General features: G+C 36.9%; 2 protein-coding genes across 2 annotated transcripts in view; both read left to right on the top strand.

The window, feature by feature from the left end:
• Positions 1-27,655, top strand: part of B4 — a 285,095-nt gene that overhangs the window by 31,874 nt on the left and 225,566 nt on the right. The gene's annotated exons all lie outside the window — the stretch shown is intronic.
• On the top strand, positions 9,872-26,200 carry LOC135698572 (cuticle protein-like). Its single transcript, XM_065218618.1, has 3 exons — positions 9,872-9,957; positions 25,736-25,805; positions 25,871-26,200. Exons 1-3 carry the CDS (start codon positions 9,872-9,874, stop codon positions 26,198-26,200), a joined length of 486 nt encoding a protein of 161 aa, XP_065074690.1.

Genomic DNA, 27,655 nt, shown 5'->3' with positions numbered 1-27,655 from the left:
CTAACTGCCTGTCTGTTGTTCACTTTCAATTATTCATGAAACTGAGCTGATTTCTGTTTGCTATCCAAGCAATTAAATCGAAAAATAACTTTTGCTTTGTTCCTCGCTTTTGACAGTGAAATTTGGAATTACCGGGAAGCTATTAAAACACCGGAGAGGAGATTTTCTCTCGCTTTTATGGTGTCGAAATTTCCCGACTCGTTCCGCAAGAACTGGCTTTGTTTCAGAAAAACGTAAGCAAAATTGATTGTTTCCTTCACTTAACGATTGAAACATTTACTGGCATCCACGATAGCAAGGTCATTTTATCACTGTAAAACTCGATTTTGGTTCCCAAGCTCGGATCGGACGAGAATCTGCAAATTTCATTTGGAAAACTAGAAACTATGGCCGAGTGACCGTTAATGGCAGCAACAGTAATTTAGGTGTGTTATTTGTGACACGACGTCCGGGATTGATTTTCGCATTAGTAGGGAAAAGGTTTTTGTGGAAGAACAATTCTCTACTTGTCGTTAGGGTGTGAATTATTTCGGCATAAGCGCGTATTTCCGTCATATCGAGCAAAAAAATCAAACATATAAATGATTCTGACGAGAATGAATCAATCATATACACAGTAAAAACTTTATAAATTTACACTGGGCACATTGATGAATTTCATACATACAACAAAAGCACATTTACATTAAAGTATTTAATAATACCACAGACAAACAGGCGTAACTGTTTATTCTACACCATTTTCAGGCATTTAACGATTGATTTGTATATTATTATTTTCGCGAACTACTCTGAGGTGCGGTTGCATCGGATCACGTTGACGTTTCTATATATTATGTTTACCTTGCATGCAACATTGTTTGCGACTTAGCGAGCAAGCTTGTTTTCCGCGAGAAGCTCGAGAGATGTCGTTCCTGGGGTACTAATACTTGAGGTACAATGTTTTCAAGAAAAACTTTTTCAAAGAGCTACGTCTGTTTGTCTGTAATAAAACATTCATTTACATTGAATTTGACATGCATGTGTGTTTTAACATGGATGTCAAAAGTTCAATTGATATTGCTTTTATTTTTAACGAAAAACGATATAAATTTACATGAACGTGTAAATTTCACCTTCAATTCATTGTATTTCAGATAGCTGAGCATGTATTTTTAAACTTCAAAACCAGCTCCGTTTGGTAAATGAAATTTTCAAAATATTTGTATCTGTGCACGTTAGGTACGATAGTTTCCACACAAAAATCTGAATATTACTGGTGATGTAAACGCTTTTGCGTGTAAACTTGTATTTCTTATCACGCAAACCACCAACTTGCAAGAAATATTGCTTCGAACTGTGTAATTCAAAAGCTACAAAAATAATACAAATAAGAATATTATGAAAATATCTCAACAATTAATAAGTCTGCATCAAATCCAACGATACAAATGGAAAGGTAAGATTCATATTTTGGACACAAGACATATGCTGTAGAAAACGGACACATAATGTATAGATACACATTATTTAGTTTCGGTTCTTTGATACATTGCTAAAGTATTCTTAAATTGAGCTATCTGAGATGATATTTTAAAATAAATAGGGGAATTTACGTATTCTCGTCAATCTAAGCAGCGTCCGCACTTCTATTAGCATTTTCTCAGCGTCACGCACATATATGACGTGTTTGTTGATTTACATTCATCTGCTGCTTGCTTCTCTATCCATTCCAATCGATAGAATTTTTCAAAACGGTTTTAAAGCGTTTTTACAACGCTCCAAACTTCTCAGGTGAGTGTGACTATTGTCGGCAGACTCTTTTTCTTCGGCAACCTTCCCATTAGAACTGCGTGTTAACCAGCTGTTCTATTACCGGCAACTCGAAATCAACCCCATTTTGTAGTGCGTATGCTTCATTTGAAGAAAAATCCGGCATTACAGGATTGCTCGGTCATACAAATATAATCAGATTGAAGCTGAAAGACTAAAGAATCGTTTGAATACATTCAGGGAAGTGTGTTGATGGGAAAACATAGTGAAATTAACGTTTAAATTTTGGTTGCCGAAAACAGTCAATGGGTGCCGAAGCCAACATTTACCCTATCATAAATAAAATAAATATATTCATATATTATAGCGGCGCCGGTGGTTAAGTGGGAAACGTGATTACCTCTCACCCCAGCAGGCCTGGGTTCAATCCCAGTCGGCGACGCCGGGATGTTCTGAGGCCTCTGATCACGCTTTTCTTCGGAAGGGAAGTAAAGCCGTTGGTCCCCGGTTCATGAGTTGATGGGTCGATAGGTGTGGGAGCTGCCTCCCTGGCGTCGGTAGCATTGGTGCTCAGCACGGAAAATAAGATCGAAGGAAAACAAACCAAAGGGGAAAAAAATATTCGTATATTATGCCTACGTTATATTTGAGCGCATGTTTAATGTCGTTTAATCTTTTGAAATCATTAAATAAATTAAATAAACTGTCTTGTCTTAAATTTGAATCACATTTTTTCACAGTGAAAAATTGTGATTTATATTTCAAACACCTTATTTTTTAAGAATGCTGGAAGCGCGTTAATATTGTCTCCAGCAATGTTATAATTGAGGGGTGATACCTATAAAACAGGGTTGTAAAACCATGGGCTGACTAATAGAACAAGCTTGACATATTTTGAATGCTTATATCATATAGGTTTATAGCTATTTCAAGATATAATTATAAAGTGTCCGAAATATGAATCAGAATAGTATTTTAGTAAAAGTTGACCTCCTTCGATTTTTTTTTAATTAAAAAAAAATATTTTGATAATTTTAGAAAGACTGTGTTTTTGATAAGTTTTAAAGAAGAGGAACTGACGACTTTGGCACTTTTTTTTACCTATTATCGTCAAGTGACGAATCAGCCACTGGTTGAAAGTAGCTCTAATAAAAAAAAAATAAAATAAAAAAGTAAACTATTATCGTAAATGAGGTAAATGAAGTCTTGGAGTGTTCAACAAAACGATGCTCAGAAATATGATGCACCTTCAGCGAAAAAAAATTATGTATGTCATGGATTTTTTACTATTATACTTTGTTTTAATTTTTTCGAGCCGTTATATATTTTGGAGTAGCACCCCAGTATAGTCCACATATATAGTGGGATAAAACAATTGCCAAAAAATACGTTAATTTTTTTAGTAGCTACATCATTAGTATTAACTTAAGTCTCTGAATCAGAGAAGACCGTGAAGGTTGCATTTTATGATAACGCAACAGGCAGTTGTTTTCCTTATCAGAAGACGGTACTTCAATATTGAACAAAATGTTGGTTCATATGTCAACGAAGAAAGGGAATAACGATCCTACGGGGTTTAAGCACCTCTTTGTTCTCCAATTTGGAGGACAAACCCTAACCTAAAATTATCATGCATCATCATTATGTAGTTTACATCGTGTTCGTACAATGATGCAAAATAGAATACTGTGACTTTTCTGAAATCAAACGTTTGGTTTCCAATAAGTAGGTGCTTAGTACAACATTTATTGAAAATTAGGGGATTCAATTATTGAATTTCAAAGTCAGAGAAAAAGCTCTTATGAGGCATGAGGCAAATTGCGACCTCAAACGAATAAAACTTATCATGTGACAGCTTAAATCACATTATAATTAAACATTCAGTTCAATTGTAGTCATTCGGGGGGCCCTGTGTCACATTGGCCACATCTGGCCATGTTTCGATCCCCTCGGAAAAGTGGCCAGTTTCTGAATAAGGTCTAAACCATTGAATCACATTAAAATTCAACAACCAGTTCAATGACAGTTATAAGAAAAGTTCGCATCCAGTAAATTTCCGGAAACCCCTAGGAAAGTAGCCAGTATTAGACTTGGATCAAAATCCATTATACGATGCTTCAAATCACATGAGAATTCATCTACTTCCTCTATGCTCTGTTTAAGAAAGTTGTGACTAGGAAAGTAAACAGAAAATTATGTTGCTGCGCGCGAAGGAAATTGTAAACAAACCGAAACACACCTGACAGCCAATGCAGGTAATAACTAGGTCAAACCATGCTACAAATGTACGTTTGGAATTTTGCCAAATATTCAAACTTTTCAATAAAATTAATGCAATAATAGTCTGCTAGCATTAAGCTTACATCTTTAAGTAGTATTATACTGCACAAAAACTTTGAAAGTGTAAGTAATTATTGCTCTTTTGGACGTTCTAAAGTGAGCCATGTTGATGGGAAAATTAGTTAATAGTGAGCTATTTTTTATATTTAATAAAACCAAAATTATGCTAATCGTTAAAACAAATCTTTTTCTTTATATAATGAGCTTTTATAAGAAGTTTCTTAGACTTTCTTGGACTATATTAGCGCTTGTAAAAATAGGTCCAAATGTTGTTACAAATTAATTATTAATCCAGCGTCCCAACCAGTAGATGGTGAACAGACCCCCCTCCCCCTCCCCTTCTTAGGGGTGTTAACATCTATGCGGATTTGCTAGCGCCAAGCCGACGTTTCAAGCTTTTTCACCATACATATTTTTTGATTTGCACCCCAGTATAGTCGACAAAGACGTATTTCTACGTCAAAACAGTGCTCAAGCATGTTCCTCTATCCTCTATCTACAAGTTTAAAACGGCAAACGACATACGGCCTAGTTGTTTTACATAAACCTGTTGGGGCCCAAGACGCACAAAATAAAAGAATTGACTAGAAATGCATCAATCCGTTCTAGAGTTAAAGCGTGACATGCGGACACCATTCTATTGAGCAGTTCCAAGCCAAATGACGAATCGATTAGACTTGAATTTATTTGATAACGCTCAACCGAATTAACTTCATAGAGCCGAGGATTCTTGATCACTATACAAAACATCGTAAAACTACAGTCAAAAGGTACAACACAACAAACACTTTATCTTCAGCTTTCCAATAAGCCTCCTCCATCAGAACGGGATCCGCTTCCAGTAGTTTCATTGTATGGCAGTATCGCCAACGAGGGGCAGAGCGCTTCCATTGCAGCAATGGACGCAAAACGTGGTCATCACTCACACACTCATCACGAAATGGTTGCTTTCCAAAGTCGACGTCGAAGACAAGTTGTAAAGAATAATAATGTTTTTCTGGGAACAAATATTCGAAATAATGTTCAAAGTAATTTCAAGTAGAAATAATAAAAAAAAAAATTGAAAACCTAATTATCTCAAAATTTCCTAATTTGGTTTCTAAAATTTTTATTTAAAAAAAAATCTCATGAAAAATGTAAACTTCGGGAATGTTTCAATTTATGGACACTTAAAAATTGACAAAAATCGTTAAACATGAACTTCGGATCGATTTCGTTTTTTTTTTTTTATTAAAACGTTTTTTACATCTAATTATAATAATGCTTAAAGTATTTCTAATGATTTTGTGTGGAAACTTACACAAAAAGCGTACTCGCAAAAAGTTCTTTATTTTGACCAGAAGTTCCTGTTATACAATTTTTGTCAGTTTTCAAGTGTCCATGGTCTTGAACATTCCAAAAGTTTGCATTTTTCATAAGCTTTTTTATCTGAAAATTATTTTTCAAAAATCGGGCATGGACATTTTGAGATTTAGGAGTTTAAATTTTTTTTCCTTTAAATTTAGTTTGTGTCAGACGTCATTTCGATCAGAAGTGTTGTTTCCTTGCTAAAACATTTTGAAAAATGCCATTTTGATTTTTTTTACAGTTTTAGCAAAAATGTGAATCAATGGCCATAACAAACAATTAAGCAAAGGTCAAAACAAATCGGAGATCCATGTTTTTTATCGCTTGTTTGTGTGGAACTGCTCTATTGAAGATTTTATAAATTATTTTGATTTTTTCTTTAAAAGTTTTTTTGCCGTCTGTCTGTCTTTTAAAAGACCGTCTTTGTTTCAGACGTTATTTCGATTTGACGGTACGTTTTCGTGCTATGATTAATTGAAAAATATCGCAGCCGCTATTTTGAAAAATGTGGCGTGTGTCAAAGTGGCTGAATTTCAGCACAATATTGTTGTTCTGAAGCAAACCCCACACGCATCAATATATTGACGCGAAGGGGAATTATTGACAATAATATTGATGGTGTGAATTCAGAAATATTGTCAATCTCGATATATTGACGTCAATATAGCATGTATTGACAATACGATTATTGTCAATAAAAGCAATCGTGTAGGGTTCACTTGAGGCATAACATCTCTGTCCGTTGGTCCTCGGTTCATGAGTTTGATGGGTCGATAGGTAGGGTCCAGGTGTGAGAGTTGTCTACATGGCGTCGGTAGCATTGGTGCTCAGCACGGAAAACAAGATCGACGGAAACAAATCAAGGAAAAAAATCAAGAGTAGACCGTTTTGTTACAATGATAATTATATTTTACGTCTTACTTCTAAAAAATACAATTTACAAAAAGACTAGACTAAACAGTATGTGTTGTACATTGCATTACTTTTGCGTGTTCGTTATTCGTTATTAACTAGAAATCAAATATTGCTTCAATTTGGTTTTTGTTATTGTAAATTCAATGGTTTCGCATTCCTTATTATCAGTTGCCATCATCTGATTTAAAGGTCCAAATTTGGCATAATTTGTATGATGGTGGCTTGTACTAAAAATATGTCGATGTCGTAGTTGCCGGGAGGGTATGCATAGCGAATAATTATACAAAATTTCATGGAATTGGGAGAGGGTAAAATCTGATCGATTCGTCGGTTGGCGTGGAAATGCTCACTTGGGTAGTATTTTGGTCTGATCTTGCATCGTTTGTTGAAGATGTTTTATGGCATCAGATCTCAACCATTCGTTGTTTGCAATCCACATTGAGAAATTTTATAAGCTCTTGACTAACCAATAGATTTGAAACCAATATTATAAGATTGTAATGATTTTAAAAACACCAAGATGGTCTAAAAAGGCCAAAATGGCTCTATAATACGAAAGTGGTTGAGATATTCAAGGGACATGGCTGGTATTCGATAAAATAGAACCACGATAATTTTAGTCGATTTTGTTGGTGCGAAACTCTGAAAGCCGATAATTTATCAGGCCAGTATGTAAAGTTTAGAAGTCCATGACACCTTCCTCGCCCACAGGGCATGGAATCAAGAAGCAGTGATGTATGTTTAATGAAATGCACACAACTTGTGAGTCTTTTTTAAATCAAACAGTAGGTACACATTAGGGTGGTTAAAAATATCGATTTTTCTCAATCCAGCTCAATTGGTTCTAAATCAGGTCATGATAATTCTCCCAAAATTTGAGCTCATTTGGTTGCGATCTCATAATGTGCTTTCCCTTTGAAGTTTATACGGAAATTACTATAGGAAAATTGAACTTTTTGTTCTCAACGCCCTAGCCATTTTCCATTATGATTTACAGGTAAGCTTACTATCTGTTCTTATATGACATTTAATTACCTTCAACATATGTTAAGGAAAATTAATTAGAATTATTCTTTAATAGAAACATTTAATCTTTTTAAACAAATCCGTTAAAAACGAGAGGTAATGTCAAGAACGACATGTGAACAGGGCATACAAGCTTTTTGTAAACAAAAAGAGAATGGGAAGGGAAGGGGATTCCCCTTCCCATTGCTGTTGATGGTTTGCGTGGGTGATGATGAGGGTGGTGAGAAAACGGCATTGAAAGTACAGTAGGACGGAAATCAGATCAAAACCCTACTATATGAATTTGTTCGAAGTAATAACAGTTTTAAAAATTTATAAATTTGGGCAGCATTTTAAGTTTAACAAATTCACATTATTGATACATTAATTTCGCGAAATTGAGGAAAAATTAAAACCCCTCCCAAATTTGGTCAAATTTACCCTATTTGCTTTTCACAGAATTCTTAAAGGAATCTCGCATTATTCAAACAATAAACACCCCATACAATTATAGAAACTAAATGAATATGTCTGAAAAATACACACTAAGAAATACTTAATCTTACACGTGACGGAATCCATCTTTGACAAAAAGGATGAGACGTAAACAAACATGTCATGTAAAATTAAATGCTCCGAGACTGAGAAGTTCGACAGTACGTTTGTTTGAGCTGAATTTCGCGTCTATTAGGGTAAGATGGTGCAAAACGCACCGTTTAAGCAAAATCGTCAATTGCTGGCGAATGGAAGCTAAAATCAAGAAGAAAGTAATGGCTTTTGGTTCATTACCATGTTTTCTACGAAGATCGAGTGATTTAGAACTACAAAAGGATGATTTTCCATGACTTTCAAGGTATTTTATAAATTGCTTCCAAAATGATAGCGGGGCAAAACGCCTGATTCATGATGCAATATGCACCACAACATTGGGGCAAGACGCACGACAACAATGGTCAAAACGCAACACAACATTGGGGTAAAATGCACCCCATGGTAGACAAACCATAACCCCTGCAAGTAGATAATGCAAAGGGATGCGGTATTTCAAATGATTATTTCATTATGTTACATCAGAAATAAGGTCTCAAAATCTCAATAGACTGTTAAACTGTGATTCATCAAGTAAAATATCTAAAAAAATATACGAAAAGTAAATTCGTTAAATTTTTTTGTGATATATGATGTTAAAAGCTTAATTTTCAGTCGATGATTTTAACAACTGTGTCCTGTTTTGCACAAAATGCTTTTTTTTTAAAGGTATCAATAGGTCAATATATGATTTTATGATCAAGAATTATTTGTGAAACCTCCAGTTGAAAACAATCACAAACCGTTACCCGAAAAACGCATCTAAGGAAAAGTTATCGGTGTTTTTCAATAAGTGGGCATTTTACCCCAGGGGTGCATTATGGGCTGTTCTCCCTTATGTCTCAATTTTATGCCAAAATCGACGCTCGTATATGTCAGTCTCAGAGCACCTAAATGGGAGAACAGTACATAACGCACCCCCGGGGTAAGACGCACTTTTTCATTTTATTTTGAGTTTTTCTTGGAATTTTAAATCCAATTCTAGGATTTATCATGCAGGATTTTGAGTTCAGATACTATGCTAGAAGTGCTGCTTGATAAGACAACAAAAAAGTTACTTAAAAGCCATGAAAAACACAAATGAAAGTCAGCTGGTGCGTTCTGCCCAGGGGGTGCGTTCTATACCATTCTCCCCTACATCAATTTTTCTAAGTGTGTAGTGCAAAATCAACCCATGTTTATCACATATCATCAGCAAGGTAAGCATTATTCATTAACTTTTAAAAGTGTCCAACATCATGGAATAAGTGTCTGGATTTCAGTGCTTTATGGTAAATCAGCATTGATCATAATTTCCGAGGATCTGTTTTGTAAATCAAACACTTTCTTAATATTCCACGACATTCCATTTGTCACAAATATTTGACAAAGTTGTGGTAGACCTTTAGACGAAATGAGCGATGTGGATTCGAAATCTGAATTGGTGCGACGATCTCACCACCTTACGGGTGATTTCTTCTCAAATCGGAAATCTTGATCATTACCCAAACAAGAGTGCAATCTTCTCCGTCTTAACGATTAACCATCAGAAAGGGTGAACAAACCTTGCGCATGATTCATTCTCTCGCTCGGTTGAGAATATTCCCAGAGTGCCACATTGCGCCTTTCTCAACTTTGCAATCTTCGCCAACTTATGCACAATCGCGATTAAAATGAGCACTGCTTCAGCAACCTCCAGCCATAAGAAGATGGTGAAAACAAAGTAAAAAGACAAACGCCGAGTGACACGAAGAGTGCCAGAGCACAGAGAAGAGACAGAACTTCCATCGAAAATTGTAAAACATCATTTGCACATAAACGATTACGCGCATTTATTAAACACGGCAACCGACGACACGACAATTTTCTGCTGAAACGCGACGAATGACGGCAACCGCATGGACAGACCTCGCTTTTCTGGTGCACACACCTCGTACAAGAGGTGATGGTTGGAAAGCTTTCGGGTGGTGGGTCGGATCGACCGGCACCGCAGCAACAACGACGGCAGCAGCAGATGTGTACACTGTGTTTGTGAGTATGGGTTTGCAGTTACCGACAACCTTGAGAAGTGGATTTTATAATTATGAGAGACGGGTGGACGGATGGACGGACGGACGGACGGGGCCGGGTGAATTATATAATCATCTCTCGTTTTCTCGTACGTGCACATCAATCCAAACGGTATGCAACCAAAGTCGGAATCGCGCACACGAAGTAGACTGGATAAGTAAGTGCCAAATCGAGTCAGAGTCAAAAAGTCCAGGCTGAACTCTCAACCGGCAAAGATCAAGACATCCATCGCGTGAATGCGTAACCAAACGAAGCAGAGTTCCATGCACTTCCTCCCAGACTCGAGCGATCATTGTACAGTAAGTTAAGGTGATGAGAGAGCGTCTTGTGATAGTGGGACATGCTTCTGTCAGTTTTATCAGGCTATGAATAGAGTTCAATATTAATGTATTCAAAACCGCTTCATTCTTAAGAAACTTCGGAGATTGTCCGTTATGCAATTTAAGTCTATTTTGAAAAACAAAATCCCACCGTGCAAACTGCGTTGGCAGAAATTAGGGCTTGCCGATTCTCGCATGACATCCCCAGGCTCAGCCAACCACCAACGCGTGGGTTACCTAAATACCTAGGTACATTCTCCAGCTGTGACGATTATGCGACCCCAACTCCGAGAGAATCTGAATGAGGCTCAATCAACAACCCCAGCTCCCCAGGTGTTGCAGCAACGACGACAACCGATCATTCGCCACGTCCCACTCTTTCGCCTAGTTTGGAGCAATCTTCAGCGCTCCTTCTCTGGACCAAACCCATATCTTTGTGGTTGCGGTTCGGTTTGGGTCGAGATGCTAGCACTTTCTTCCATCGCGATCGTCCATGTTGGTTCAACAGAGGAGACGCTTAGGGTTGTCCTTTGACTTTACGAGGAAGCGTTTAAATCCAATTTATCTTGGATGGATTGGTCGTGGTCGTCGGGTGGCAGTGAATGCTGTTTATTGCTTTGCACGAGAAAAGTGACGGGGAATCCTGCCCAGCGTGTGACCTGACCTCTCTGTCTCTGTCTGTTTCGATCTATGTGTGTCATACGATATCACGTAATCTTTCGCCTTTTGATTTATCTTCATCTTGCTTGTTTTATGGTGCTCTCTTTCGGCGAAATCAGTCGATCCACACGTGCGAGATAATTTTTGTTTTTGCTGCTAGGCAATTGTGTGGATTGTTTTTCCTACTATAAAAATGGCTTATTTTTTTAGGCACAATTTAGAAGTGATTAAAAAAGGCTTTTATAAAGTTAAACAGGGAGCATCAGTAGCATGTTTAGAAATGCAGCAATGCGACTGCAGACTGCTGATTTCAGACTATCATATATTAAAAAAAAACGGGATCTTTAATTCCCATCTAATTTTTGTCACTAATAGTCTTTCCGTTTCCCATCTTTGTTAGGCTACTTTTATTCAGTGACCTGATAGGTAATAACATTTATTCATCAAAATGTGCTCTTTCTTTATAACTTCCGATGATCAACCCACGAAGCAGTAAATAGTTTTTATAGCTTAATTTTAATTGGGCCCATACATTAATTATGTCACGCTAAATCGAGCAAAAAATTACCCCCTCCCCCCTATCGTGACGTATTTCCTATACCTAATGCATTGCTTGTCACAAAATCTAAAACCCCCCTCCCCTCTTAGAGCGTGACATAATATATGCATCAACCCTTACTAAACTCGAAGGGGGGCAAGATACACTTCCTTCGTTTTAAACCTAATATACATTTTTACAACAAAGTAGTTACCCTACAAGTTAATGCTATGTTTGATTTGGACACCGTATCAATTTGGCAGCTCTGTGTTATCAGATAATGTAAATAAAAACAAAAACCAGTTTGCATTGGATATAGTGTAATTTTGTTCTCCGCATTGTTAAGATCGTTTTGCGATTTAAACATTATTAAGCGTCGGTGAAAGATATTACCCATTTGCTTGAGATTAGAGCTACATCTCTCTGAAAAATACTTATAAGTTTTAATATGTATTTCTACTTTTATAATCAAAAACTTTTTTTTTTAAACATTCACTTCTAAGCTCGTGTGTTTGTGTGTTTTTAAAGTTTTCATGTATGTTGCGAATATAAACGATTGAAAATGTTGGAGGCGAACCAGCCTCAGGCTGAAAGCCTCCTTAATAAAGATAAATCAATCAATCAATGATTGAAAATGCTTAAGAGGATTTAGGCAATACATGATATTCACTGTTGCTTTTAATTTTAACGAGAAAACAGCTTGATTTCGTTAACTGGTGCATTTTACCCCAGGAACCCCTAAACGACCAAAACTACAAGCTATCATCAAGACAAGCAAAAGAAACTATTGAAGCATACAACAGCAACAGTGCAACGATGGAAACTATGGTAACGTAAATTTGACGGATAGTGAATCGGATGAGTTTATCACAGAAACTAACAGGCGAATGCTGTCAACAAAGCAAAAGAAGTTAGGAAGAAAGTTTGAATAAAATGTATTGTATCTTCTTTCCTTTATTTAACGTCGGTCTCTGTTCCGCAATCTAGTGCCAATCACCGACGGACATCGATTACCATCCATTGACGACAATCGAATGTGCAGGAAGGCAGCTTCCACACCTGCATAGGATATCGCACCCATTCACAACACACATGGGCCGGGACCAACGGCTTTACTTCCCTCCCGAAGGAAGACGTGACCAGAGATTTTTATGCCTCAGAAAAATCCCACCGACCTCGGCTGGGATTGAACCCAGACCCATTGGGGTGTTAGAAAGCAGTCACGCTTACCACTACACCACCGGCGCCGGCCGAATGTATTGTATAATTATTCATATTTTAGAGACAACCCAGCCCAAGGCTAAAATTCTCTCTAATAAAGTAAAAACAAAGGATTCAAGAATTAAACTTAGAAAAATAACGAGATATTTCAAAAAGTTCCACAAATTAAAGATATTCTAGAGAACATCAGGGCAGTTCAGAGGAGTAAAGAAAAATTTCGGAGATGTCCCGAAATGTTTTGAGATTTTTTGGTACTTTCATTATTTTCAGGAGAACTTAAGAGCAGTAACATTAATCAATTGCAGGGAGTTTCAAGAAGTACCGTGAAATTATGCGAAATCCATAGAATGCACAGTGGTCCAGAATGCAGATTTAGATGGAATGATATGTTTTGAGCCTGAAATTGAAACTTGAGACTAAAAGTCTTTTCTACAAATTTGTTCCTTATAGTTATGCCCTCATTTTAATGACAATGAATTCTAGGGTGGTTCCTATTATCATTAAAATTAAAAATCTAACTTATTTGTTTGAATAAATTAAGGTATATATTCTTCAGCAAAGTTATAGCTGAGCTAATTTCAAGCAACTTAGTACGAAACAACTTTTTTGTATCTCTTAAATTGGTCGATTTAGAGCTATTTTCTTGAATTGAGTTAGGGTGGCTCAAAAAAAAAACAGTTGTTTTGCTCTAGTTTTCTTATTTCGAATTTCTCAGCAAAGGTGTCTTCAAATAACTTTTAGATCTTAAGAAGGCGCAAATTTTTGCCTCACAAAGCTTGTCAATATCTTTCGCCGATCAAGAGTTATTGATGTTTTTATACTAAAAATATGCACGTTTCAAATGTTTATATCTCTGGTTGGGGCAAAAAAAAAAAAAGTTTTTCTACGGCATTTGAAAAGGAGTATGTTATTCTCAATAATATGAAAAAATGGAGGCAGGTAATTTTTTTAACTCGTATAAAATCAATTTGAATTTATTCATATATTTTACTATAATCGGGTACATCTTTTTTTATTAAAAGAGATACAGACAACAAATTTCGCTATAAAACCATTCGTCTTAAAGAGTTTTAAAAGTCTCTAGAAGATGACTTTCATGAGAAATTTCAAATAAAAAAGTTATTGGCAAAAGATGGATTTCATAGGACCACTCTAATGACAAATTTAAATAAAATGTGCTAGTACATTTGTTTCAATAGTTGGACATTTAGTGTCTTAGAAGAAGTTTATGTTCTTAAAAATTCCTTTCTGTTAGTGTTTGCAAACGTCAGGGTGTTCCTCAAATTAGGGAATTTTTAAAACTAACTTTTTTGTTTTACAAAATAAAAACATGTGATCTTTGAAAAAGTTGTAGCTTAGTTTATTGCAAGCAACTTTGCCTAAGAAATTTTTTTCTATCTCTTAACGTTCTCATTTTAGAGTAATTTTTCGGAGATGACCTAGGGTGATCCTGGAAAAAATAGTTTTTTAGCAATAACTTTTTTATTTGAAATTTCTCATGAAAGTCATATTCTAGAGACTTTTAAAACTCTTTAAGACAAATGTTTTATTGCGAAATTTGTTGCCTGTATCTCTTCTAATAAAAAAGATATACCCGAATACAGTAAAAAATATGAATAAATTCAAATTGATTTTATACAAGTTTAGAAAATAACATACCTCCAATTTTTTTCATATTATTGAGAATAACATACGCCCTTTCAAATGCCGTAGAAAAACTTTTCCCCAACCAGAGATATTAATATTTTAAAAGTGCATATTTTTAGAATAAAAACGTAAATAACTCTTGATCGGTGAAAGATATTGACAAGCTTTGTGAGGCAAAAATTTGCGCCTTTTTAAGATCTAAAAGTTATTTGAAGACACCTTTGCTGAGAAATTCGAAATAAGAAAACTAGAGCAAAACAACTGTTTTTTTTTTGAGCCACCCTAACTCAATTCAAGAAAATAGCTCTAAATCAGCCAATTTAAGAGATACAAAAAAGTTGTTTTCTACTAAGTTGCTTGAAATTAGCTCAGCTATAACTTTGCGGAAAAATGTATATCTTAATTTATTCAAACAAATAAGTTAGATTTTTGATTTTAATGATAATAGGATCCACCCTAGAATTCATTGTCATTAAAATGAGGGCATAACTATAAGGAACAACTTCGTAGAAGAGACTTTTAGTCTAAAGTTTCAATTTCAGGCTCAAAACAAATCATTCCACCTAAATCTGCATTCTGGACCACTGTGGAATGTCTGGAATATTGTGGGGTTTTTAGGGAAGTTCCTTGAATATCAGAAAAATTGTTACCACTTTTAGAGAAGTTCCGCGATTAAGGGAGCATTACCATGGAGGAACGTAAACTTCAGGCAAGTCCAGAGTTGTTCAGAGAAGTTTATGAGATGTATGGGATGTTGAATGATTTTCAAGGAAGTTTCGAAAACATTAGGAACATGGACATCAAGACAATTCCAGTAATTTCAGAAAAAAACCGAGGGATTTTCAAAGTTCAGAATAAGATTTGTTGAGATTCGGTTTTGAGAACTTAATTGAAGTTCAGAGATCCTTAGGGCATATCCACATACTTCAGAAGTGCACCGGTAACTTCCAAAAAGTATAGACCTTGACTTTTAAAGATCATGAAGAATTAATAATGTTACTTAGGGTTTCCAGTCTTCAAGAAAAATAGCTGATTTCAGTTGTATCATCGCCAACGTTTCGATCCAGGGGTTGGGATCTTCATCAGGGCTAGTTTTAGTTTTAGATGGTAAAGCTTTTTGAATTGAACATAAAACGGTACAACTTAATATCCCTTGAAGGATGTCAAGTCTAGAAACTGAAACGTCGAACATAAAACATCGTAGCATTTTGATCCTCCGTTCAACTTAAAATCCAATATCCGAAAAATTAGCATTTTTAAGTTTTTTCTAATTGCAGGCAACTTTGACGCGTACTCTAGTTTTGTGCATACTTCCTCTATGACCGGTTTGAATATCCCAAGTAACAATTTTGGTTTTATTAGAGGTCTGTAGATCATGATTTAGACTTGTAGAATGCTATGAAACCTCTATAAAGCATGCAATGGTTCATAATGCTGATTAATCAAAATTGGTGTAATCCGATAAAGTGTGTGCCGGAAAAAAATATGTAAGTGTTAATCAGCGCTGGTAAACTGTTTACATCATGCTAATAACCATGGGTTTCCGATCGACAGGCTTTCCAGCACGTGAATCAGTACCAGTCTAAATACCCCTGATCGCGCACGGATAGGACCCGATTTGTACGTTGTGTGATAATTAATTTAAACGAGAACTATTATTTGACCGTCCTGCCATGGCGGAGGTATGAGAACTACAAACGTTTATTTATTGTAACATAACAAGGAAACTACAAAAGCAATGACAATGATACGGGGACAAGTGGTGACATCTATGAGTAGGTACAGTAGTTACTTTATGTTAAGGGTAGAGGCAGTAGTAGTCGCCTGCACGAACAACCCCATTAATCACAATTATGGGTGCTTCATAAAGGAGGCGCATAGATTAAAGGAGGGCGGAGGCACAAATATGCAAAATCTATGAGTAACGAGTTCTAAATGTACCATGACAGCACTGTTTGGTTTTCACTATTTGCCCCGATTTGCTTATTCTAAAAAAAAAAAAACTGTTGTTTTCAATGAGGGAATCTTATAAAAAAAGTCCCTAATGTGAAATTAACTTAGAAATTATAGGGATGAATCGTATTACGTTTAATTTCATCTAGAGTAAGCCGTAAGTGTACGGCCTCCGTTCTAATAACTTTAGTCATGTTCTTGTTAATTCACATTGATCTACGGCTCCGCAAAGCTAAACAATAAATGGGGAAAATAAATAAGGGATTTTTAACGCAAATTTCCTAAAACCCAACTTGCACTATCCTGCACAAGATGAAACCCATTCCATTCGATGACGGAACGACTATATTTGATCAAGTTTCCTTCAGAGGGAACAAAAGTTATAGAATTTTGATACATTTTTACGCGGAGCTCTGATGTTTTTATACCATTTAATAGAGTATTAGTCTCCCTTTTTTTTTGATTCTTTTGGTCATGCCACATGGTGCCAGGTACGATTGTTAACTCAATTTATTATTTATAATTTTTTGTCAAATCGGTAGATAAGCTGTTTAAGCAAAGCTAAAATTGAGTAATTTCTTCTTTCATATTTGTTCCGGAAATCTTTTAAAAATATTGAATAGACTGCTCTACAGTCAAGTTTTTAATTGCACTACTGAAAGAGTATTTTATTCTACAACATTTTGTTAAAAAATAATATTCCGAATTTTACGGCGCAATGACAAAACCAGGTAGCTTGACCAAATGCTTAATGACTATTTTAGTAAACAACCTTTCCAACATTAGATTAGAATTCAAGACATAACATTTAAACAAAAAGTGTCGAGTCCATTTTCAGTTTGGTGCTCGAAAAGTTAATGATGATTCATTCAATAGCAGAAAGGCGATTTGAACCAGTGTGAGCTTCTTTACGATAGAAATCAAATTGTTTTAATTGTGAAGCATCATCATTAGACCATCTTCCTATTTTCGAGATGAAAACTGTTTGTTACGTTTATCTAAAAAATTAAAACTAAAAAAATGTCATTAACTAATAATATGCAATACACACGTTTTGAGCAGAAAATCATTCGAATGGTTTTGTCATAAGATAATTGTAAAAGCTGAAATTGAATGCAATCGAATGCGAATTCAGTGTGCAACAGGCGGATGATTTGCATCAGTGTAACAGCCAAAACCTTGATTAGTTATGTTTCGATTCGCTTATCGAATTTAAAGATAAAGTAGATCAAATATACATTCCAGACATTGGACGTTGCTGTTTAAAGCGCACATTTCTTTTTTTCCCGCGAGGTCCACGGAATCGAAATTTTACCTTAAATATCAACCCGATATCAGATCAAATTCGGATCAATTCTAAGCTGATGTTGACCCAAAATTGAGTTCGTAGCCGTGGCATGCGATCGGGTTAATTCAGGTTTTTCATCAAAATGACGACCAGAGCTCCGTTTGTCAGTACTGAAGGTTACACTCAATTGAATGACTTCAAGCGTTTCTCAATTGAAGATGAATCATGCTTTTGACAATTGGCGAAGCAAATCAAAAACATCCATTCGAATAGGGTCACTATTAAAAAACAAATACAGGCAATCATAATCTGGGAATACCCATCAGCTTAAACTTGGATGTACGAAAACAGAAAACACGTGAGAGACACGATATTAACAAAAGGCCCATATATCGAAATGATGTGTTGATTGGAATCAAGGTCACCGAGTAACGGTTTCCAATCAGCCTGACAATAAGGTTTTCTGTACCATCCTCTTCGTTTAAATTGTTATTATTATAATTGAGGTAGGCTATTTTCACCAATTTCTCTACTGCTTCTGTCGTAAAAACATACTATCATCTTAAAAACCAGACTTCTAGCTGTCGCTGCCGCAAAAATTGCATTACACCACCATATCTTTTCTCCGCAATTTGTCTGTTCACTTAAAATCCAATAATGATTGGGTATACATTTTTCCGCTCTCAATGTGTGTGTATGTCTTTCTCACTGCTTCGTCCGTCGTCTAGCTCCCCATTAATACGTTTAATTTGCGAAACTTTTTACGCATTTTCCATCCATTCGCTAAAACGTCTATTAGCGAGTGATCGTGTAAATTACGTTAACTCCCATCGTTCGGGTCCGACTATCTTTTTCCCTGCACGCTCTGGGTCGCTGCTACACATCCAAAGCCCGGTCACTCGTCTGCTGCTGGCTGATCAGTGCGAACCTAAAGCGTCATGACCAAGCGATTTGTGGTTCTTGCTTCCTCCTATCGAGCTCCGTCGTTTCTCCCACAACCCGGTGCTCTCACTCGGCTTCCCACAGTCCACCACCAGCCAGAGCCACGCACAGCCCGAATGTCGGAAAATAGATAAAATTATTAATAATCTGTTTAGCCCATGTTGTTTTTCCCTATGCTTTGACCGAAACCGTTAGACGGCCGGCGTCTGTCTGTGCTGACTTGGCGGAGCAGATTTGTCTTGGGATCAGTACCAGCACAGACGATTATGCAGGCATCTAGGTGATCAGTACTGTGGCACGACAAATTACTCATGGAAAACCGAACAAAACCCAGAAAATCTCATAGGTTGATGTGATGAAAGCGCAACACAGTTTAAATACCTAACCAAGAATTTATCCAACAGCATTGAAAACAACAATTGACATGTCAAGTACCATTTCAACTTCTCCCGGTCTACTTTCTTCGTATCTCTGGCGATTCGAAGGAACCTTTAACGATTGCGTGCTTAGATGCTGCACTTGGAGGCTCTGCCAGCAGCGGTGGTACACCGTTTCTAGAGGTCGAGATCGTTAGTTAATAGTTTGTTTGCCCCATAAGCTCATTCCAGCACCGCAGAAGAAATTCGACCGCTCAACTGACGCCGATCGATGTACTCTCAAATTCCATCAATTATTTATTTAAATCTCCGCAGTTGATCAACAACGAACCACGGTGATTGAAGCTCGTTTTTCAGCCCATACACCACATCGGCCGTCGTGCGGCCCACGACCACAATCACCGCGAGATCGAGTGTAAATTCTTCCAGTTACATAACCACAGTCAATCAAGATTTAGTTTCATCTTTGACCAGGGTATCAAATGATACGTTAGTCCCCCAGACAGGAAGTTTAAAGAGAGATGGTGGTGGAGCTGTTGTGAGGGGAGATCGCGTGAACCGGTGCACCAGTTATAGGGCTCTGGAGATGAGTCGTGTGAATGATTTGGGCGTGTATTAATAGTAGATTTAGCGCGTGAGAGATGCCTAGAAACGGAGCAAGTTTGAAGAACTTCCGACGTTGTACCGTTTTAATACGATTCTGTGGAACATGCAATTCATGATAATATTTGAAAAAATATGCATAGACCGCTTGCAATATATATTAATTGATATGTGTTTTCTTTTTTGTTACAGGTAAGCGTCACATATGATACTTTAAATGGGAAAAGTAAGTTAAAATAAATATATCAAACTTCAGGAACAGTGTTGGAAAAGTTCGCGACATTTCACGAAGTTCACCAAGGGAAAAGTTCGCGAGTCATAGTGAATTTTCGCGAACTTTTCCATCACTGTTCAGAAATCTACTAAGCGATTACAATTTTTTCATGATTAGTTTGCAATAAATTCCAAGTTTAAACTTTCAGAACCTTCATCAGGACCTAATTAAATGCTTCGTACAGTTTTGTAGTCTTGGATAAAGCTGCTCAGTTTACAAAAGGAAAGGTTATAATGGTGCCTGATTAGTTCATATTCCCACCGCATAGATGGTGCTTGATTCTATCCTTTGAATTGAGCTTCCTAGAAGGATGATCTTTTTGGCAAAGTTCATGATGCCGATAAAAGTCGTCGAAGGTATCAAAAACCTACGATTCACGGAAAGTTATATGTCAGCCTACATTCAAACAATTGCAATTGCATACATTTTTATTGGCGAATTTTTATGTGGAATTCCCTCATAATTTTCATGTGCCCTTACATAAATAGAATCCACTCAGAAGCTCACATGAATAGCATATGTGGACGCACATGGCTTTGATGTGCTCACAAAAGAAGAATGTGTTCAACACATATATATAATTTTTTAATCACGTTGCAAAAATGTATGTGTTTGACACATAAGTACGATATGGGATATGTTTCTAGTGTAGTTAGAAAAAAATCGAAAAAATGCATTTTCGTCGATTTTTAAGCATATCGGCCAATTGAAAAAAAAACAGTGCACTGCTATGGGTGCATAAAGTACGAGAAACTGTTTTGTCACAGTGTGAATAATGTATGAGAGGAGTAAGATCTAAGATCATAAAACGACCTTGGAGATTTTTTTTATTTCTTCTGTTGAAGCTAATTGTGACATAACATAAATAGGGTGAATTATGGCTTCGACATCCATTGTCTGTTATCGGCAACCTACATTAAAACATTGATTTCACTGTGTTTTCTCAACAAAACTCTTCGCTGAGTATGTCTTAACGATTCCTTAGTCTTTCAGCTTCAATATGGTTACATTTTAACGATTGTGTTCTTGTTGACTTCGTTCGGTAGCTTTTGAACTAAAGTATATCATAGCCTAAAATAATCAGAAATAAAATGCATCCTTCTGTCATCACAGAGCATCTAAACGCTTTCCTAAACACACCTGAAAAAACACCGTGATCTTCTTTCCTTTATTTAACGTCGGTCTCTGTTCCGTAATCTAGTGCCAATCACCGACGGACATCGATTGCCATCCATTGACGACAATCGAATGTGCAGGAAGGCAGCTTCCATAACTGCGTAGGATATCGCACCCATTCAAACACACATGGGCCGGGACCAACGCCACACTGGGCCAGGAACCGAAATTAGCAAGACAAAACCTCTAGCGCATTGGGTTTGCATTATATTGAAATGGTGTCTTTGGCAAAGTTTCTCGGTTTAACATGCGTCTTCATCTGGTAATGCAAATTAGTTCCAATTTTCTCCGCATTGATGGTGCTGCGATACTAACTTTCTTATTTCACATGATAGAGGTTTTATGTCTTCGGCAAAATTGTAGAACATTAAAAAATATGAAAAATGCCGAAGGACTCAAAGTTTTAGGTCTTCAAATAACAAAGATATAGTGAAAATTGTAAAATTTAACTGAAATTTACGTTTTTTGTACTATTTACCATACAAAAGACATATATTTCATTTTTAATGCCGTGTATCTTTTAAGTCGGATAATTTGCAAGTTTTAAGGAAGAGTTCTCAATGTTTTGGGTCGATACAAGCGAAATATTGGCCAAAATAGTGAAAATTACCATGATTTTCATAATCCAGTTTCTCGAAAAGTAGCCAGTATTAGCAAAAAGTCATTTACTTTCTGAAATGTACCATTAATCATCAATCAAAGGTGAAAGATTGCCGGACATATAATTTTATATATTTGAGACATCTGAATTCATAGACTACAATTCAAGCAGCGTTCGCCAACGCACGGCTTGCTGGCTGCATGCGATGGAAACGATGGAATATGTCTCTTATGCTTGGCTAGCTGCACGTTGGCGAACGCTGTACTAATGTGTGCACAAAGCTTCTTCATGTTCATTATCGAACATGTGTGCTTGTGTGATGAGATATCTAGATTCAAAGTATTTTTTTTTTTTAATTTTAACAACTACCTGTTATCTTGCATTGTCGATTATTGCAACAGCATTTGCACGGGTTCTGGAAATTGCTCTTTCTTGGTTTGAAGAACCTGTTTCTGCACTGTCATCACCGGGTCAGAGGTCAGCAAAAGTCGATGGAATACGTCCTCGATGTTTGCAAGACGACTGCATTGTCGAGAATGGTACTCCCGATGGATTTGTGGATTTCTGATGGATTTGTTTCGTCGCTCTTCCGCCTCTTCGGATAATAAACCAATCGGAATATCACAATGGCTTATGATTGTCGGTCCATGCACCAAGATCCTGTGTACCGTAGGTGACAAAGGGTAAAAACTATAATAATGGACAAACAACCTTCTAGTCTCTTCTGCGTAGGTTTCGAATGCCTTTACGTCGATTACAAGCTTGCTAGATAGCGCCAACATAATTTTAACGAATCAACGAAGGATATCTTTCTCAATTCCTGTAGTTCTTGCCGTTATTTCTGATTTCTGAAATAATATTCTGGCGGTGTTGCCACCATTACTATTACCTGATGAAATGAAAATGTATTCGAATGTGTATCCTAACAAGTCGATAAAATGAACTTACCTCCAGATGGACACGGTTCACTTATTCTCAGTCCTATATTCTTGAACTCTTCTTATATTGTAAGATCATTTTCGCAAAAAAATCGCAAAGCATCGTCAGCGGTAAATCGTTTGATCTCTGGTTTGGCAACTGATTGGCCAATTTTTTTTACCTTGTTCTATGGCTATCTTCACAAAAAGATTTTTTTGGTCTTCCACCTACATTTTTCTTTGGGCTATCGTCCTGAACTTTTAAGTGGGAATCCAGCCATTTTGTACATTTTTGAAAAAACAAACGCTTGTTGCGGCATGACTTGGCATAACGTGCTTTTAGAAATCTAAGCGATTTGTGAAGGGACTGTTCAAAGGCTTCACTTTCGGGACAAATATTTTTTTCTGCGATGCCAGATCAACGAGTGATATTTTTTTGAAAAAATAATGTCACGATTTCCCGAAAACTCACGCTGCATACTATTATTTTCAATAATGAAATAAATACCTTCTGCACAATTAAAAAATACTTACCTTCCGCCATAATTATCAGTTACATAGGGTTAACTACCCCATTTCCGGCCTATTAAGCACAAACCGCATTTAGTCTTTCTTAATCAAGCGCAGTTTAGCACCAAACGGAATGTTATTATTACTGATGGCTTCCAAATTTATTTACCTTTCCGTACGTACCGTAAGATTTGATAAAGAGAAACAAATCGTTGAGATATTGTCAAAAGTCTAACACTGCTTCTTGACGCCAAACTCGGCCTACGGATTCTAAACTCGGCCTAACGCATTGAATCACCATTGAAACGCCAATGAATTCACTTCGGCCTATCGGATGAAGATAAAAATTGATTCGGTCGGAGCGCTTCTTTTGTTTTTGGGAGTTATGGGTGCAAACGTTCATATGACGCGTTTTCATTGACTTCGTTCGGTAGCATATTAACTAAAGTATCGTACCAAACGCATAATTGACTTGTTAACTCTGAAATCATGGATTTATTTGAAGTTTTCTGCTCGATAGGCCCAAAATGGGCGATTTCGCCGAAGTAGTTCTCTACCCTACTCCAAAATAATACAAATTATAATCCACCGAAAGAGTCAACATTACTTCGAAATAACAGAGCTTCCGTTTTCGTACTTACATTTTCAGTTAATCAATCAGTAAGTAGTACATGTGTATTCTCATTTCAAAATTAGATCAGTGCACGAAGATTTACTGCACTCTTCTCTCACCCGTAAATTTTGACAGTTTTGGGTAGTTTGTTTTGGCTCCCATTCGTTGCCATCTCTTTTACTTAGAGACAAAATTATTGGAACCGAAAAGTGAGGTTAGGGACCGTGCACTGCTCTATCAACTATCATCATCGACTTTTGTCACACGCACTAATGTTCGAGAATGAACATGAACATGAAGAAGCTTTGTGCATACATTAGTACAGCGTTCGCCAACGTGCAGCTAGCGAAGCATAAGAGATATATTCCATCGTTTCCATCGCATGCAGCCAAACTTTCACCATTGATTTATGATTAATGGTACATTTCAGAAAGTAAATGACTTTTTGCTAATACTGGCTACTTTTCGAGAAACCGGATTATGAAAATCATGGTAATTTTCACTATTTTGGCTAATATTTCGCATGTATCGACCCAAAACATTGGGAACTCTTCCTTAAAACTTGCAAATTATCCGACTTTAAAGATTCACGGCGTTAAAAATGGAGAATTTGTCGTTTGTATGGAAAATAGTACAAAAAACGTAAATTTCAGTTAAATTTTACATTATTCACTATATCTTTGTTATTTGAAGACCTAAAACTTGGAGTTCTTGGGCATTTTTTTTTATATTTTTTAATGTTCTACAATAATGCCCAAGACATAAAACCTCTATCATGTAAAATAAGAAAGTTAGTATCGCAGCACCATCGATAAATTGAGAAAATTGGAGCTAATTTGCATAACCAGATAAAGGCGCATGTTAAACCGGGAAACTTTGCCAAAGACACCATTTCAATATAATGCAAACCCAATGCGCTAGAGGTTTTGTCTTACTAATTTCGGTTCCTGGCCAAGTGTGCAACGGCTTTACTTTCCCCTTCCGAAGGAAGACGTGACCAGATATTTTTATACCTCATAAAAATCCCACCGACCTCGGCTGGGATTGAACCCAGACCCATTGGAGTGAAAAAACAGTCACGCTTACCACTACACCACCGGCGCCGGTGTATTCTGGAAGATAAAAACCAACAGTTTTTCATAATTCCTGTGGTCAAAACCTTCATTCAATTATACTGCAAATAATCTGCAATTTATTTATAAAAGATTACATTTCCAAACGATAAAAATTGCTCATTTATTGTAAAAAAAAAACATTGAAATGAAAGCTCACCACACTGCCCCATCGCTACCCTCGGCAAGCTCCGAATCTATTACCAGCAGACCAATTATGACGAGAGTCAATTAAAAAAGCAATCGTTCTCATAACAACGCCTGTAATGACGACGCTCACTAATGACACCAAATTGATCACTTCGGAAGGACAACGAACCGAACTTTGGCGGAGCAGAGACGCAAACCCATCATCGAACATAATGCAACTCGGATCCAAACAATCCCATGCTGTGAACAACACACCGTAACTTGAAACAAATACCTCCCATTATAGCGGTGAATTTTAAAATGCTCCAAAATGAGCATAAACCATCATCATGCCTGGCATAGAAACCCAGCAAGAAATACCCAGAAATCAGGCCTCCACCATCCAGTAAGGGGCTTTACCGGGCTAGCGATGTGCTTGGATCAACTCGGATAGCTCAGATGAAAGAAAAACTGTGCACCGTTTTGAAAGCAAATAGCATACTTCAAAATGTAGCAATGACGACGGTGGGGAGCGGAGAAGTGACCGGCAATTCCCAAGAGGTTTCAATTTTTCTTTCGTTCAATGTCTCGCAAGGTCGAGCCCCCGCGAGTTATACTTTAGCATTGAGCAGAAGCAATAGTAGGTAAATAAGTATAGTAGTGCCGAAGATGGTGGCAAAAGTTACCATAGATGGAACGCAAAAATTAGAAAATTATGCATTTTTCGGAATAACGACTGAACGTTCTCGAGCACCGGCGATCGGGTTGTAACCTCGGGGGTAGAAGAAGACCTGATCGGTAGATTCATCGGTATAAATAATCTGTGATGCACTACTAACGGCATCAGTTCGATCGCAGTGTTCTACCAGTGCGCTTCAGTGAAACTCCACTCAGCAGAATCCGAAACAGGAGATCCAAGATGTTCAAGGTAGGTTTACCAGCGGAGAACTTTCAAAAACGGACATCCTAAGAGCAAATTTCAACATCTTTCAGATCATTGCTTTGGTTGCCTGTTTGGTCGTCGTGGTTTCGGCGGAGTACTACGAAGTGGAAGAACACCACGAAGATTACTACGCCTATCCAAAGTACAAGTTTGAATATGGTGTTAAGGATCCCTACACCGGAGACCACAAGAGCCAGTGGGAGCACCGTGATGGAGAAGTCGTCGTTGGATCGTACTCGGTGGATGAAGCCGACGGTACCCACCGCGTGGTGACATACAACTCCGATGATCACAACGGATTCCAGGCCCATGTTCAGCGCGTTGGACATGCCCAGCATCCCCATGGCGAAAGCTACTCCAACATTGATCAACATCACTGAGAACATTGCGGGGAAGTGTAGAGATGACTGCACGAGAGAACACTAGTTGCCAAAATTTACTGAATAAAGTAATATGAAAGTTCCTTGCTCCAATGACGAGCACACAAAATCGAAAAGGTTCATGATTTTTCATGGGATTTTTTTTATAAGAATAGTAGCAGTCAAAGATCCGGATCGTGTGTGCCTTGGTGTCTTCTTGTGTATTATGTCCCAACCTCAAGTTTGAGCACAGCCGAAGAGATCAAGTCGTATTTCACTCAAAACCGTTAAAACTTGAATTACTCACTGAGTGAATGGAATTTGCATCGATTTTCCTAAAACAACTGCTTGAATATAAGGAACATCGAGAAAAAATTTAAACAATTTTGAGACGATCCCATTGACCATGTGATTAGTGAGATTTCTTCAAGCACTATAATAGTTGTTAATTGAGAGCATGAAAATACAGGTACAGTAGGGCTAATTTTGATAATTCTAGATTAACAAAAAACAGCTTTCATTGATATTTAGGTTTCTCCTTGGGGCTCACTGAAGCCTTTTATCATATATATTTAATCCCGGTGGATTTTCTCAGACTAACAAGAGACGCTCAACATGATTCTCGACTGCAAAAATTATGGTTTTAGCCCTTCCAATTTTCCTTCTCAAATGAGACTGATTGTTCATGGAAAAATTAGGGGCAAGTTGCCTCAATGGGAAACTTTAAGCCTGAAATAGAAGCATAATTCGATGTTCAAGTTAGTTCCGAAACCAAAACTAATAATCCAAATGATTTGTATAAGTAAAGGTTGGCAGACTACATTATTCATGGGATTTATTTTTTAATTCTGAACTCAGCCAAGGACATTTTGAGATAATTAGGCTCATAAAAAATTTTGAAATTTTTCCTTAAAGATACTAAAAACATTTTTTGTTTGCATAATTTTCCCAGAAAAAAAACATAATTTATTCAACAACTTTGACTCAGACGTCATTTCGACCAGAAGTGCCGTTTCCGTTCTATATTTTATTTTGAAAATTTTACATGATTCAAAATGGCTGGAATTTTAGCTATGTGAATCATTACCCATAACAAACAATGCAAAGTTTAACACAAATCGGAGATGGTCGAGCTTTTCCGATTCGTCATTTGGTGTGGAACTGCTCAGCTTTTACTGAAATCATGAATTTAAGATTTTTGTTGTTGTTATTGTTGGTACTTTTTACAGTCAATTCAACAGCATAAAGATAATGTTTTTCTAAATGCATCATACATCACAACAAACAAAACCGAGATGGACAGGCGTACACGGCAACATTAAGCTATTTAAATGGAATGATATTCCCGGAAAAAGTCAGCTATGTTTTCGAACCCAGATCAAGCATCACTATTGATCGCACCGTTTAATATTGTTGATGTAATATAAAATAATAATAACTATTGTTATAATAAGCTTATCAAACCACTTTAAGACA

This window comes from Ochlerotatus camptorhynchus, unplaced genomic scaffold, assembly GCF_037179485.1.
Source record: "Ochlerotatus camptorhynchus isolate MF236.1 unplaced genomic scaffold, CSIRO-AGI_Acam_v1.1 ptg000090l, whole genome shotgun sequence".
In the NCBI taxonomy this organism is placed as follows: Eukaryota; Metazoa; Arthropoda; class Insecta; order Diptera; family Culicidae; genus Ochlerotatus; species Ochlerotatus camptorhynchus.
This window is presented reverse-complemented; position numbering and strand designations above follow the sequence as displayed.

What these genes read in the sequence shown, in the direction of transcription:
- LOC135698572 (XM_065218618.1), top strand. Translation starts at nt 9,872, where the DNA reads ATGGTTGGAAAGCTTTCGGGTGGTGGGTCGGATCGACCGGCACCGCAG. An exon ending in CAGATGTGTACACTGTGTTT is followed by an intron (nt 9,958 to 25,735) that starts GTGAGTATGGGT and finishes GTTCGATCGCAG; the next exon opens with TGTTCTACCAGTGCGCTTCA. An exon ending in GGAGATCCAAGATGTTCAAG is followed by an intron (nt 25,806 to 25,870) that starts GTAGGTTTACCA and finishes AACATCTTTCAG; the next exon opens with ATCATTGCTTTGGTTGCCTG.